General features: G+C 47.7%; 2 protein-coding genes across 9 annotated transcripts in view; one reads left to right on the top strand and one right to left on the bottom strand.

The window, feature by feature from the left end:
- Positions 1–12,978, bottom strand: part of CRYZL1 (crystallin zeta like 1) — a 39,684-nt gene extending 26,706 nt beyond the window's left edge. Inside the window, exons 1-2 of one of the 6 annotated variants that reach the window (XM_068270441.1) lie at positions 12,840–12,978; positions 763–834 (exon numbers count right to left, since the gene is read on the bottom strand). In XM_068270441.1, the coding sequence (XP_068126542.1) occupies positions 763–828 (66 nt within the window). In that variant the 5' untranslated portion in view covers positions 829–834; positions 12,840–12,978. The other 5 variants (XM_068270447.1, XM_068270445.1, XM_068270443.1 and 2 more) reach the window with 5 other exon arrangements.
- Positions 12,979–13,037: 59 nt separating this feature from the next.
- Positions 13,038–16,160, top strand: part of ITSN1 (intersectin 1) — a 207,028-nt gene continuing 203,905 nt past the window's right edge. For all 3 annotated transcript variants that reach the window (XM_068270440.1, XM_068270439.1, XM_068270438.1), the window contains exon 1: positions 13,038–13,175. The gene's annotated coding sequence lies outside the window, so the exon portion shown is untranslated. The remainder of the gene's footprint in view (positions 13,176–16,160) is intronic.

Genomic DNA, 16,160 nt, shown 5'->3' with positions numbered 1-16,160 from the left:
TGTTTAGCCGATGCTATATGCTTTTCTGCTACAACACAGAGCGTTTGGTATTAGTTCGAATCAGTTCCCATCGTTCTGTTATTGCGTTTTACGCCTCTAGGGGGACAGAGAATGGTGAGCACAGCCGACGCTAGATTTCGTGACCAAGACGTAATGAAAGGCTATACCCCTTCATTTACACAGACAACAGCAGTAAATCTCTTTTAAACAACGCTTTTGTAGGCCAAAACGTTGCGTTTAATGCCCTTGTGAACCAGCCATTTCTGGTGCTCAGAAGCAAACTTACTGTCCTTTGCATCTGTATTTTGGGGTGGCTAAATACACTTTAAAGTGTACCCGAGATAAACAAATGGTATAAATTTATACTTATCTGGGGCTTCCTCCAACCCCCTGTAGAATGTCCGCTTGATCGCTGTTCTGCTGGGCTGCTCCGTTCTCCTGCAATGTGGCCTGATAAATGACACAGTCTTGCTGTATTGCGGCTGCATGGCCCTGGTCTGCAACGCGCATGTATCAAGCGTTATGTGCTACTCATGGTTCCTACTATAGCAGCCAAACTGGAACATATACGGTACTTTAATAGATAAACAGGGCTGCAGATTTACCTGGAGGCTGCCTCGCACCTCACTTTGGTGAACAGATGGACAATAATCCTGCCAAAGAGGAGCCCATGCTATGTACTAAACTATATACAGTATATTCTAATATTACCTACCAAAAATACTCTAATTAAAACCTCAGAAACAAGGAATAAGAACTAACCTTTTCTTGAAATATAAACTTCTCTTCATCTTGGACTGCAGCAACCTGATAGTATAATCCTTTCATGATGACCTGCACATAAAGACAAGATGCTAGTCAATTAAACTGTATACAGAGATGATGCCACCCTAGGAACTGCAGAAAAATACAACCAAAATTATAATTCATCTGATAATCCATTCTAAATTCCCAAGCTAGCTCAGAACAATTTTTGAGTCAGCAATATTGGCTGCAAACTGTGTTAATAGAACCAGTGGCGTAGCTAGGGTGTTTGACACCCGATGCGGATAATTCACCGACACCCCCCCCCAAAAAAAACGAAGCACGCAGCGGCAAAAAATAGGTGTGGACATGACATTACATGGGTGGGGGTAACTGTACGGCAGTGGGCTAATATAGGTAGCCAGAATAGTTGCCCCCAGCATAGGTTAGATAGGTAGGTGCCCCCAGTGTAGGTTAGTTAGGTAGGTGCCTCCAATATAGGTAGCCAGTATAGTTGCCACCAGTATAGGCTAGCTAGGTAGGTGCCCCAAATACAAGTTAGATAGGTAGGTGCCCCAGTATAGATTACATAGGTAGCTGTCCCCAGTATAGGTTAGATTGGTAGGTGCCTCCATTGTAGGTTAGATAGGTAGGTGCCCCCCAGTATAGGTTAGATTAGGTAGGTGTCCCCACTATAGGTTAGGTAGCTGCCCAGTATAGGTTAGATTAGGTAGGTGTCCCCCATTATAAGTTAGATAGGTAGCTGTCCCCTGTATAGGTTAAATCGGTAGCTGCCCCCCAGTATAGGTTAGGTAGCTAGCTGCCCCCCCCCAGTATAGGTTAGATTAGGTAGGTGCCCCCCAGTATAGGTTAGATTAGGTAGGTGCCCCCCAGTATAGGTTAGATAAGGTAGGTGCCCCCCAGTATAGGTTAGATTAGGTAGGTGCCCCCCAGTATAGGTTAGATTAGGTAGGTTCCCCCAGTATAGGTTAGATAGGTAGCTGCCCCCCCCCAGTATAGGTTAGATTAGGTAGGTTCCCCCAGTATAGGTTCGATTAGGTAGGTGCCCCCCAGTATAGATTAGATAGGTAGCTGCCCCCCAGTATTAGGTAGGTGCCCCCCTAATGGAGGGGAGAGACGCGGGGAGGGCAGCCCGACCTCTCCCTCCCTCCCTCTCTCTCCCAGGGCTGCCCTCCGTGCTCCCCCCTCCAGACTTGACATAGAGCAATGCGCAGGGGAGCCTGTACTAAACGACTCACCTCCCTGCATTCCCATCGCCGCTCAGTCGCCGCTGGTCTTCTTCTCTCCGTATATGCTGATACACACACTGCTTCCTGTTTAGCCGGAAGCAGTGTGTGTATCAGCATATGCGGAGAGAAAAAGACCAGCGGCGACTGAGCGGCGATGGGAACGCAGGGAGGTGAGTAGTTTAGTACAGGCCACCCTGCGCATTGCTCTATGTCAAGTCTGGATATGGGAGCACGGAGGGCAGCCCTGGGAGAGGGAGGGAGAGGTTGGGCTGCCCTCCCCGCGGCTGCGGCTCTCCCCTCCATACAGAGCACCCCCTCTAGGGCGGCTGGGGTCACCCCACCTGGTGCGGGTCGCCCCCCCCCGCACCCCTGTCACAACTCTAGTGAATAGAACATACTTTTACTGATTGCTGCATGCATGAGACAAAAGAGATTGCTGATGGTACATTTTAAAGTGAGAGGGGTATAGAGGCTTCCATAATTATTTCCATTTAAACAATACTAGCTGCCTGGCATCCAGCTGATCTTTCATGCATCAATAGTGTCTGAATCACACACCTGAAACACGCATGCACCAAATCCAGTCAAACATCTGATCTACATGTTTGTTCAGGGTCTATGCTATGGATAAATGTATAAGAAGCACAGGATTAGCACGACAGCCAGGCATGTGCATCATTTAAAGTCAATGTTACCCGACCTAAAAGACAAAAGTCAGATACTCACCTAAGGAGAGGGAAGGCTCTGAGTCATAATGAGATTTCCCTTTCCTCTCCTGGTGCCCGGTCCCGCTCAGAATCCCCGTAGCAGCATTCGACCAGTTCGGTCAAATACTGCCACTTCGCCGCCGAAGGGAGGTTTCGGAAGTCTTCGGTAGCACTCGGGCTCCCGAAGACGGGCCGCTCCACACTGCGCTTGCGCGAGCGCCCTCTATGACGCATTCGCGCGTGCGCAGTATGGAGCCGTCTGTCTTCGGGAGCCCGAGTGCTACCGAAGACTTCCGAAGTCCCCCGCGGCGGGGAATTGGAACAGGGGAGCCAGCGCAGCACGGAGGGCACCAGGAGAGGAGAGGGAAGGCTCATTAGGACCAGAGCCCTCCCTCTCCTTAGGTGAGTATCTGGCAGGGAGCACACTTGACTGTTTTCGTACGCGTTTTCTGCACAGAAAAACTGAGAACTCATGTTAATCAATGGGCTAGTACACACTTGATATGTTGTTCGCACACAGAATAAAAACTGACATTCTGCATCCTGATTCTGCACATTTTGTCAGTTTTCTGTATCAACTACATCAGCTGCTGTAAAAAAACGTGCGCATTTTCCTGCATGGAAACACACTTGGTGTGCAGAAAAAGTACGCAGAAAAATGCACGCAGAAAACTAAAAACAAGTGTGTTCCCTGCCTCTGACTTTTGGTTTTTTTTAGATCGGGTAACAATGGCTTTAAAACGAAATAAAAAAGTGTCAGTTAAGTCAACAGGCAACCTGCATCTTCAGAAAGTCAGCAACAGTATGTCAGCTTAGCATCCTAAGCTGACATACTGTTGCCGACTTTCTGAAGATGCAGATTGCCGGGCTGTATTGATGACCTAACTGACGCTTTTCTCCTAACTTTTTGAGTAGGCAATGAGGGACAGCTTTTAGATAAAATATACCTGTAGAAAAGACAAGCTCGTGCCACACCTCAAGTCAAAACCCCATTAGAATTTTAGACCCACCACACTTCCAATAACACGAGTACATATGTTCTTGTTGCCTGGTCAGTTGGGCGCTCACCCTGCTGCCGCTGAAATTCTGGATGCCGTTAAATACTTTTCCCCCTCAAGTCGTAGCAACTCAGAGGGACAATTGCCTGCACCCAAAGTACATTTTAAATCCCACTGCGCCGTTATAGAGGTTATAACATTACATCTATGGCAGCGCCCAGGTCAAGCGCTACGCAGCAGTGACTGTGCGCCAAAATGACCTTTTTTGCAATCAAACACTGGAAACAGTGTGCAAATTGGGCGAATCATACCCTGCAGCCTGGATTTACTGAGAGTCTATTGTATTTTTATTAGGGGTTCTCCCCCCAACTATAGACACTGGCACGGAGGTTTGCTAGAGAAGCATAGCTTTGACGTTGAACTGTTGTCATTACACCTTTCAGCTTAAAAAATACCCGAGGTGACATGTGACATGATGAGATAGACATGTGTATGTACAGTGCCTAGCACACAAATAACTATGCTGTGTTCCTTTTTTTCGTTCTCTGCCTGAAAGAGTTAAATATCAGGTATGTAAGTGGTTGACTCAAACAGGAAGTGACTACAGTGTGACCCTCACTGATAAGAAATTCCAATTATAAAACACTTTCCTAGCAGAAAATGGCTTCTGAGAGCAGGAAAGGGCCAATTGTTCATAGATTGTAGCTTTGGCATACTTCAATGGATGAGTCATTGAGCAAAAACAATAAAACCGTAAAAACCTAAAAAGTAGATTTAAACAAACTAAAACTGTGAAATATCTTAAAAAGTCATTTTTGGGAGAAGGAAGATAGATACAATTGTTTATTTCATTAGTTCATTTTTGCCCCGGTGTCCTTTAAAACATATGTTGTTGTAGGCCACAGCCTTGGACAAAACTCAGCCTTTCACCTGATTTGTATATCAGGAATTGCTAGTTCCCCAGAAAATATTAGCACCATGGAAGTTTTGTACTTAATTTGTATAAATAAAGTTGTAAAGTTGTATGTACCTGAGAGGCCCGATGAGCTCATGCTAACTTTACCCTCTACATAGCATGGTCATACACATTGCAGACCACTCTCAGGCTTATCAGCCCCATTTCAGCAAACAAACCTGGGGCAAATGTTCCGTGATGTGGCGGGAAAAAGAGAAAATTCCCCCTATCTCCCAGGCAAAATTGCCATAGATATGTATTACCTAACTCTCAGCTAAAACAGGATAGGTTTTTTTGCTCAGATTGTAGGCCTGAACAATAAATTGAATTTGAATTAAATTGGAATCATCAAAGCGGCAAGTATCGCAATGATGTCATTTCCGCATGGGGGAAGTTTGAAGAAGCTGCTTCATGCTCCCCCCAATTCCCGACGCGTGTGTCCCGCAGCATCTGCAGTGTTGGACAAACCTTCCGCACAAAGCCAACAATGGCCTCTATCGCCGTTTGCCGCCTCTTGTGCATGGCATACCTCCTGGCTCCTGTATGTCACAAGACATACAGGAAGTATGCCATGCGTTAGATCCTGCAGGAGAAGAAGTGGATAGACGGGCATCGCTGGACTTGTGCTGGAAGGTATATCCAACACTGCTTGGGGGACAGAGGGGGCACAGAGAGACCCAGAGTGGGTACAGAGAGAGACACAGAGTGGGCACAGGGAGAGACCCAGAGGGGACACAGAGAGAGACACAAAGGGGACACAGAGAGACACAGAGGGTGCACAAAGGGGACACAGAGAGAGACACAGAGGGTGCGCAAAGAGAGACAGGGACAGAGAGACACAAAGGGGGAACAAAGCTTGATTTGAAGGAAATCGTGAATCGAATCGAAATTGTGATTTTGGACAGGAATTGCTAAATTAAATTTTTTCCTAAAATTGTTCAGGCCTATCAGATTGATTGTTGCATCAATAAATGTGTACTAGATGGTTAGCAGGGCACCTTAACTTGCAAACGACAAACACATTTTTACGTCCAAAGTGCAGCCTGCCAGTTTAAAATGTAAACCTTTAACTGCAAAAGGCAGTCAAGTGCAGATCTCAGTAACAACTAGTCGGATATCATTAATCCAGGTCTGTGCTTTCAATCCAAGGTAATGAAAACTGACAGGCGCAGAGGAAGCATGCACATCTTTGCAGTTCGCACTGCACTTAAAATAAGCCTGTGAAAAATAATACTGCATGGGCTGACGTGTCAGGTCTGTGTGAGGGAGAAAAGCAAAAAATGTCTAATATGCAGAAATGAAACCACAAGTGCTGCGTCAGCGAGAGTGAAAGCACAAACAGGAACCCTTTGACAAGCTCCCTTCCTACTGTACCTCTATGACCCGGCCCAGTCTCTCCTCATCCCCCTGTCCCCAGAGCAAGAATGAATGAGCCCTTCCTTGTTTTGCTGCCAGTCTGTGCAGAAGAGCAGGGGAGGAGCCGGACAATGGGGGAGGGCTGAAATTCACTCATTAACCCTACGCTGTCATAGAGAAAACACATTACATCTAGATGGATTGTACAACAGGAGCTTTTTTAACTTATCACATAGCTACATTATAGAAAGTAAATCTGTTAACCAGACACAGCTGTAAATTGATTCCCATCATTCCTGTTTTATGGGTGGAATAATGAAACAGATACTTTTAATTGTAATTTATGAACTGCAAAATAAGCACAAATTCTCCTATCAGGCAAATATACACTGACAGGGAGGGAACTAAATTTAGCCAATCAAAGCCTCTAAGCCAGGGGTGTACAAACTTTTAAAGGGAAGGTTCAGGGAGGTAGACAAAAAAATAAAAATCCATATCCACTTACCTGGGGCTTCCTCCAGCCTGTGGAAGGCAGGAGGTGCCCTCGTCGCCGCTCCGCAGGCTCCCGGTGGTCTCCGGTGGCCGACCTGGCCATGCCCGGCTGCCAGATCGGGCTCTTCTGCGCTCCAACGACGGGCTCTTCTGCGTTCCACGCGGGCGCGCTGACGTCATCGGACGTCCTCCAGGCTGTACTGCGCAGGCGCAGAACTACTCCCCCGTGAGGCGCAGATTGGAGCGCAGAAGAGCCCGACCTGGCAGCCGGGCATGGCCAGGTCGGCCACCGGAGACGACCGCGAGCCTCCGGAGTGGTGGCGAGGGCACCTCCTGCCTTCCACGGGCTGGAGGAAGCCCCAGGTAAGTGGATATGGATTTTTATTTTTTTGTCTCCCTCCCTGAACCTTCCCTTTCAGGCCAAGGGCCATATCACCATTCTTGAGAGTGCTAGGGGGCTGAACTAGCAAAATTAAACCCAATATTTTCTGATTTCTGTTAGGTACACTATGTCTGTTATATTCTGTCAAATAAAACATTTGCACTGAAAATGACTCATACAGTATACTGTGTGCAGCTGGCACAGTGGCAGCTGCTTATCAGTGGCTGTTACTATTGCAGGCACAGTGGCAGCTAGCTGCTAATCAGTGGCTGTTACTACTGCTGGCACAGTGGCAGCTAGCTGCTAATCAGTGGCTGTTACTACTGCTAGCACAGTGGCAGCTGCTTATCAGTGGCTGTTACTACTGCTAGCACAGTGGCAGCTGCTTATCAGTGGCTGTTACTACTGCTGGCACAGTGGCAGCTGCTTATCAGTGGCTGTTACTACTGCTGGCACAGTGGCAGCTAGCTGCTAATCAGTGGCTGTTACTGCTGCTAGCACAGGGGCAGCTGCTTATCAGTGGCTGTTACTACTGCTGGCATAGTGGCAGCTAGCTGCTAATCAGTGGCTGTTACTGCTGCTAGCACAGTGGCAGCTGCTTATCAGTGGCTGTTACTACTGCTGGCACAGTGGCAGCTAGCTGCTAATTAGTGGCTGTTACTGCTGCTGGTACAGTGGCAGCTAGCTACTAATCAGTGGCAGCTGCTAATCAGTGGTTGTTACTGCTGCTGGCACAGTGGCAGCTGCTAATCAGTGGCTGTTACTGCTGCTGTCAGAGTGGTAGCTAGCTGCTAATCGGTGGCTGTTACTGCTGCTGGCACAGTGGCAGCCAGCTGCTAATCAGTGGCTGTTACTGCTGCTACAGTGGTGGCTGATAATTTACAGGTGAGCAAAGGGGAGGCAAAGCAGCAACACAAGGTGGCCCCTGCATGCGGCACCGCAGCTACAGCATGTGGACAGCATGGAATTAACAACTGTAGAGCGCTTTGGCGGCCACCAGAAAAGGCTCAGCGGGCCTAATTTGGCCCCCGGGCCGGACTTTGGACATGCCTGCTCTAAAATCACGGATATTTCACACCCAAAATGTCAGCACTGCCCTGCATCTTACATCCCTTCACTATTTTCCATTTTGTATAGTGTATGCAGTGTTCTCCCCAGAATTTTTTTCCAGCCGGGTGGCATGAAGTAGTAGCCGGGTGGCATGAAAAATTAGCCGGGTGGGGAGAGATGAAAATGCGGGGCAACTATGCTTACAGCATAGGAGGAGGTGAGGCGGTGAGCCGATGACAGCCGGGTGGTCACCAAATCTAGCCGGGTGGAGCACCCGGCTAAAAGAGTCTGGGGAGAACACTGGTATGCTGAATTCTTCTATGCCAGTTGTCTGTCCTTTATGTCAGGGCTCTCACCGTAGCTCATCCCCTGCTTCCAGCTGGTCAGGGGTCCCATCCAGTAACAGTACGCAGCATGTACACTAGTGTCCCTCTATGGGGAATCCTGACACTCAGAGATCAGATATTTCACATGGACACCTGGGCAGAGAAGAAGCCACAGATACACCACACTTTGACAAAAGCAGCAGAGGGAGATACGACATGCTGTTTTTTTCTTTAAGCCTGTAGTTAAGTTACCTGTGTAAACAACATATACAATATACAAAAACCTTCAAAACGCTCCATGATTAATAATGCTATGTTGCATCACAGTGACGGAGCTATGAAACCACTGCAAAACACTGTGAGGCACCCCCACCCCCAAAGTAGTGCCCTTCCAGCTCATAGTCACAGAATAGGCTTTCTTGGTATTGCCTCTTCCCCAGTAAGGCATCCAGCCTCCCTCCACACAAACGCAACCCAGCTACATTGCCCCCTCCCCAGTACTGCCCCCAGCATCCCTCTCCAGTTCTTTTCACTCATCCTCTTCCAGTAATATATCATGCCAAACCATTGGTAGTATTGTAGGGTGATTACCACTATGAAGCAGAACTGTGTTACCCACAAGGCAATAGTTGGATTATCTACAGGGAACTAAAATAGAATATTCGCAAAGCCTTGTTTGTACCTTATTCTCTGGTTGAACTTGATGGACGTACATCGTTTTTCAACCTAAATACCTATGTGAGGCAACTAAGCCTATGGCCTGATTGGTGTCCTGGGGCTTAGATGTCCTCTCCTCTTACTTAGCTCGCCCTGACTTCCCCTTACCAAAATGGCTAAATTGCACACAAAGGCTTACCCATGAGTAGGACTATTCACATAGCAATTTGTGCATAGTTCCAGTACCAATTAGTAAGGTGTAATGACACGATGCTGTGCTTTCTGCATGACCAATGAACATGCAAAATGTGGAATGAATGGAGAAGTGCCTTGCCTTGGGGTAGATCAAGCAATGTACACAGCTGATGGGCATATTACCTGCATTTAAAAGCCCAGCTAAACTCATATATATTGCTGTTAGAGATAGGATCTTAACCTTCCTGGCGGTATGGACGAGCTCAGCTCGTCCATAGCCGCCGTGTCTGATATCTCTGGCCCTGCTGGGCCGATTTGCTTCAAACAAACTGCGCCACACGCAGCTAGCACTTTGCCAGCTGCGTGTGGCCTTCGATCGCCGCCGCTCAGCGGCAGAAGAGCCCCGCCAGAGCCCTGCGCTGCCCGGACTAAACACTTTCGGGCAGCGCAAAGGGCTGTAGTGATGGGTCGTTCGCGAACGAGCCGGCTCTAAGAGCCGGCTCTTTGCTGCGGACAAGGGCCGACTCCCACTTTGAGGAGAGCCGGTGCCTCAGCCACCCCACATAGCCCTGCTTTGCTATGCAATAAAGGGCGCTGAGGCATGCTGGGAGATGTAGTCCTCCTCTTGCAGCTTGTAGGAGTGTATGGGGCGGAACAGAGCAGTAGCAGGAGGGATTGCCCCAGTCAGAGAAGCAGTCTGGAGTTGTCATAGAGACGGGGGCGGGGCTTTTACGCCGATTCTGAGTGGTGTCTAGTGATATTTAATGAAGAGCCGATTGAGAGCCGTAAGAGCCGGCTCTTTAATGGGAGCCGATTCAGAAGTGCCGATTCTCTGAAAAGAGCCGGAATTCCCATCACTAAAGGGCTGGATCTGAGGCGTCTGACGTCAGGACATCGCTGACGTCAGCCCGGGGTAAGCCTAACAAGAAATCCCGCTCTCCGCGGGATTTCTTGTTACCTTGTGCGCCCTCTAGTGGGCTTTCATGCTGCCAACTTTCAGTTGGCAGCATGAAAAGAAAAAAAAATAATATGTAAAAAACCCTGCCGCCGCAACCCTGGCAATTTAAATAGAACGCCAGGGTGGTTGAGAAACTGTAACCAATGATTGAGGTTCATCCCAATCAGTAGCCGATACCCCCTTTCCCATGAGAAAAATGTTTCCTTTTCTCAGACGGATCATCAGGGGCTCCGTATGACTTATTTTGTTGTGAAACCCCTCCCACAGTGTGATGTCAGGACTATGGTTCTGACATCACACTGGGAGCCTTGTTGCATTGTGGGAAATAACAGCTGTTTACAACTGCCAAAAAAGCAAGCAGCATCTCCTTCCACTGACATCACTTGCCAGCAGTAAAAATGTCGCCATGTGCTAAATATTAGAATGTAACTCAGGGAGAGGAAAGATTTTACAATGAGCAAACACTGACTTAGGGCCCTTTTCCACTAGCAATCGCTAGCGTTCACGCTGAACGCTAGCGATTGCTGAATCGCAATTAGCGGCGATTCCCCGACGTTCGCGGCCGCGATTTTGCTATGCTATGCACTGCATAGCAAAATCGCGGCAATTATCGCTCCGCCGCGCGTTCGCGTTCCCGACAAAAACGAATCGCGGTAGTGGAAATGACCTACCGCGATTCCTATGTTAAAAAGCAAACCGTAGCGATTGTAAAATCGCTAGCGGTTTGCGTTTTTGCGATTCAGTGGAAAAGGGCCCTTAATCATTTATACATAATTATTGTAAAAATTAAGCACTTTTGTTCATAACATTATCACTGGAGTTCCTCTTTAAATAGGGATGAGTGTTCAATGTCAGAACAATGTTTCGGCACATAACAAGAACCTTTATGTATGCAAGCTACTGCACCTTTGCTGCCATCTCTGGCAGCTGCACTCCATGTTGCATTCCATCTCTCCAGTACTTCTCCGGCTGTGAAGAAGAAAGTATCAAAGCGATGAAACACAACATAGAGTGCAGCGACCAGAGGCATCAAAACTAAGTGAGTTCTGGGATTCATTGGTACCAATTGGTACAGCCATTTCCATTCAACCTCAAATGCAGAAAAAAAACATTTGTTTTCCTTTGCCTTGATCCAAACACTGAGCAAAAAGTTTTCCGCTATGGTTAACCTGATGCGTTATGGAGCGGTATACTGGCTGCTTTGTAATGCAGCTTTGTAACGCGGCTTGCAGGGTTGTGGAGTCGGAGTCCAAGCAATTTTTGGGTACCTGGAGTCAGTGGTTTCATAAACCGAGGGGTTGCATGATTTTTGTACCAACTTCACCGCCCTGGCAGCTTACTGCACTCCAATGCACCACCTATTTGCCAGTGACTTGGCTAAGGGGCTTGGGGCCCCAGTGCGAGTTTTACATGGGGCCCCAAGCTCTTTATGGAGCTCCAATATCTATCAAGGACAGCTGCAGTGTCAGAGAGGTGTATTTAGAGTAAGGAAACAGTTTGCTGAGGATTACCACTGTGCAATGCACATATAGAGGTGTTCATTACAAGCATAGCACCAATGAAAAGCTATTGATGGATGAAGGAGGGCCCCTCTGGTCTAGGGGCCTGGTGCAGTTGCAGCCTCTGCACCCCCTATTGCTACACCACTGCTATATACGATATTCACAGTGTGGTAGGTGCTTTGCGGTATAGCCACACGCGGCATCATAGCCCACTGCAATCAAGCAACACATTACCGCAAAACACGTACGTTAACAGCTACAATAAAGCACACTTTTCATTGAATGTATGCCACGCAACACGCAGATACTGCACAGTTTGAATTTCCTGTTCCGTTGCATTTCTGCTGTTAGGGCTCGTTCACACTATAAGCGTTTTCGGATTTTTTTTTTTTTTACACACGGGCAATTTTTAAAATCGCCCACCAAACGATTGTGCAATGAATGTCTACAAGAAGGTTCATATCAGCGCAGGTCATGCGCTGTCCGTTTAGTAAAGAGGTGCATGGACCATTTTTTAGGCGATTCCGCCTCAATGGAGAGTATAGGAGAAACGCAAAACGCTCACAAAATCGATTTGTGTAGCAATTGCGTTCACGTTTTTAAGAATAAATACATTTTATGTATTCTTTTCTGGATCAAAGAGTTCACTTCCTGACGTTAGGTAGTGAATTACAAAATCGTTCAGAAAAAAACGCTTAGAAAACCGCTAAGCCGGGAATCGGAAAAAAAGATGCCTCAAAAACAGCCCAACACGGACGTACACGCGAACGCAACGTGAACAAGGCCTCACAGAGATCGCAGCACAGTGCCCACTGTAAAACTAGCCTAAACATGCAGTAAACATGATAAAAACCGCTGATAAACTGTGTGGTTTATAGTGCCTGTCACTTTAAGTAGCGGGCTCGGAGGTTCTCATGGAGTGACGTGACGTCACCACGGTCTGTGTGCTGCGGCGTTATCATAACTCTTCAGATCTGCCTCACAGAAGCTGCGTCATAATACGTCGCACTCTGCAGCAGCCATTTCGGTTACTGTCAAAGCAACATTTGTACAGCAGCTCCTTCGTACTTCCTATTAAGGAACCGTCAACCAGAATGTTTAATATAACTCTCCGCAATGTTCCGTTTTCCGGACTAGGTCAAACTAGACGCCCTCTTCATTTGTACGAAGCAGCATCTCGCTCTTCTCAAGTAATAGCCCAGAAGACGAGTGGAGTGACGCCGCGTCCACACTGTGGAAACCAGACTCCACTCCCGCTGCAGATTACCGGGTGAGCTTGAGGCTGTACGGAGCTCCGGCGCCCTGACTTCCAATGGCCGCTGGGGCGTCCCTGTCGCAGTCTCCGCGCACTAGGCGGAGACTGATGACGTCACATCTCCAAGCTGCAGCGAAGCGAGGAATGCAACGAGCCGCGCGATAGGAGGGAGGGTTCTCGAGGGGGCGGGGCTAGCGCTGTGAGGGAGCGGGTGCAGCGGGCGGGGAGGGAGGCACTGTGGGGGAGGGGCATTCCGATTCCTCCACACAGCACAGCAGAAGCCGCCAGCGAGGGACAGACTGAGGGGCCCAATGTGTGCCCGGAGCCGCCCGTCCTGTGCGCTATGAGGTGAGGCGGACTGATGGAGGGGCAGCTTTATCACGGACTATACCATTATGAGGACAGTTATGGGGGGGGACAGTTTATGGCTGCTGTTACCACTGTCCTCTCATATAAGTGATGTTCTGCCAATGCTAGTGGTCATATGAATACTACCACTGTCCCCTATGGAGGTGATGTTCTGCCACCCATAGAGCTTGTATCATGGATGTCACCAGTGCTGTCCCCTTTAGAGGAGATGTACTGCTGCTGCTAGGGGTCATATCATTGCTGCTGCTATTCCCTACTACTATTCCCCCATGGAGGAGATCTGCTGCCATAGCCAGGGGTTATATTGGGGATGTCTGCCACTGCCAGAGGTTGTATCATGTCTGGTGCTGCTATTGCCCCTCCCCATAGAAATTTACTGATAGGGGTCCTCATTGCAGTTGCAAACCCTGTCTCCCAATAGAGCAGGGGTCAGGAACCTTTTTGGCTGAGAGAGCCATAAACGTAGCATATTTTAAAATGTAATTCCATAGGAGCCATACAATATGTTTCAAACTGGGACAGTGTGCATGTGCAGCAGAGGGCTCACGCCCCTGTTATCATGGTGATGTGTACACATTTGATCCTCCGAGTAGCAGAAGTGTCAGACACGTCTTCAGCTTTTCTTGGGTTTTAGCGACATCAGCAATTTCCCCGAGAGCCAAACAGGAGAAATACTAACCAACAGCTTGTACAATTAGCTAGCTGACTTGGGGGTTGATTCACTTTGTAGGACAAGATCAACGCACTTTGGCCCAATAGGCTGCCTGTCATTTGACAGGCAGCCTATTGGGCCAATCAAAGTTTGAGGATGTTGTGCTACAAAGTCACTGGACCTGACAGGGTCCAGTGTGGAACAGTTGGAGCGGCCGTTAGTTTTGGGGGGATGACGAGTAAGTTAGTAGTGCAAGCTACAGCAGTAGCGTGCCTGCTTTGAAAATTTTAACTTGCGGTGTCACACTAAGCTGCGCTGCTTGAGCAGTGTAGCTTAGTGAATCAACCCCTGTGAGCCATATGTAGCCATCAAAAGAGCCACATCTGGCTCCCGAACCATAGGTTCTCTACCCCTGCCATTGCGGTGTGTTGCCAGAGGTCACATCATGGGTGCTATTACTACCTACTAGGAGATGTACTGCCAGGTGTAATATAACTGCCACTGCTACTTTCACCCATAGAAGAGATATGCTGCCACAGCCAGGGGTTATATTGGGAATACCAATACTACTGCCCCACATACAGGGAGATTCTACCATGGCCAGAGTGGGTCAGTGTTGGATTTGGGAGGTGGTAAAGTTGAGAAAATCCTTTTGCTGGCTAAGCAGCAGTAATCATGTGTTGCTGCTCACAGTGAAGACTTGCAATAGATTTCTATTGGGGGTGATAACACAGGGTTACTGCTGCTTGGCCAGCAGGTGGATTTCCTCTTTCCCCACCTCCCAGTCCAACACTGGAGGTGGTATCATATCTGGTGCTGCTGTTGCTCTTTCGGCACCAGTCTACTTTAGGGGATCCAGCAGGAAACCTCACAAGGAAATTCCACGAACGTGGATAGCACCCTTTCAGACTGTGAGGTTCTTGTTAATTATGCCCACGCTATTTGGCCAACACAACGCTTTGTACTGTAAGAAGGTGCTGTGATCAGAGAACTGTTTCCTATGAAGTTTTCTGCTGGGTCCCCTAAACAAGACTAGGGCCTGCCTGTAGAAATGTGCTGCCACTGCTTGAGATCTTATCATCGTAGTTTATAATACTGTCTTTTGACAATGCTTTGCTGCTACAAGGGGTCATCTCATTGCTGTCACTTTGCCATCACCCATAGAGGAGAAGTGATGGCACTGATCATATAAAGGAGATGTGCGGACACCGACATATCATAGCAGCTACTGCTGTTGCTTCTCTACCAGCGCCATAGGGCAGATATGCTTATGTTGTCTTTGGCCACATCATGTACTTACTGACAGTGCCAATGGTCAAGTCTTAACTGTTTTTGCAGTACTCACAACTACACTCAGGGCTCGTTTCCACTATCGCGAATCCGCATGCGTCCAACGCATGCGGATTCGCACATGTAATGCAAGTGGATGGGCCTGTTTCCACTGTAGCGTTGTTGAGGTGCGTTTTTTTCAGCGGTAAAAAAACGCACAAAAGAGCCAACGAATTCGCCTGCGAGTGGAATGCATGCAAATCGCCGCTAATGTATTTAATAGGAAATTCGCATGCGGCTATGGTATGCGAATTTTCATGCGAATTCGCATAGGTACCAATGTAATTCAAACAGGCAGTGACATGGTTAAATTCACATATACCCTCACCTATGCGAATTCGCATGCGAATTCGCGGCAAAAACGCGCAAAAATTCGCATCCGCATGCTATTTCATGGAATTTCAACAGCGGTGGAATCCAGGCGATTCTGCACTGCAATAGTGGAAACGAGCCCTCAGAGGATTTAGAATGTATAATTTGTTTGTGTTTTTTGTAATCTGGACAGCTCATCTCATCTTGTATTGCTCCATGATGAAGGTGTGTCTGAGCATTATATATTTACATGTATCTAAAGTGAGTGTAGGTGGAACATGGGATCCCATTGGCTTGAACCCTGCTTGAACCCAGATTATTTCATTTTTTTTTTTAGTGTACTGTGTTGAACTGCTCAGCGCTTCTGTTTATAAGTCAAAAACACATCTTCCCCATTTTGGAGGGATAGCAAGATCATAATAGTAAAGTTACTCATTTCTGTTTATTTTGAAAATAGTTGCTGTAGATGTTTGCTTATATGTTTCACCCAGTCCTTGTGTTGAAACTAATTGGAAGATTCAGGAGTATTTGAGTATCCAGGTGTGATGCTGAGGGAAAGGGATCATAAACTTTTCCTGCCTGTTGTTATTAGATTGGGGTGAGTCTCCCAGTTCAGGAGACAGCAGGAATGTTTGTTAGAGAAAAACTGACAAGTGAGACCCCAGTGATAA

Source organism: Hyperolius riggenbachi, chromosome 2 (assembly GCF_040937935.1).
Source record: "Hyperolius riggenbachi isolate aHypRig1 chromosome 2, aHypRig1.pri, whole genome shotgun sequence".
Classification (NCBI taxonomy): Eukaryota; Metazoa; Chordata; class Amphibia; order Anura; family Hyperoliidae; genus Hyperolius; species Hyperolius riggenbachi.
The sequence above is the reverse complement of the archived record's forward strand: the minus strand, read 5'-3'. Positions and strand labels throughout refer to the sequence as shown.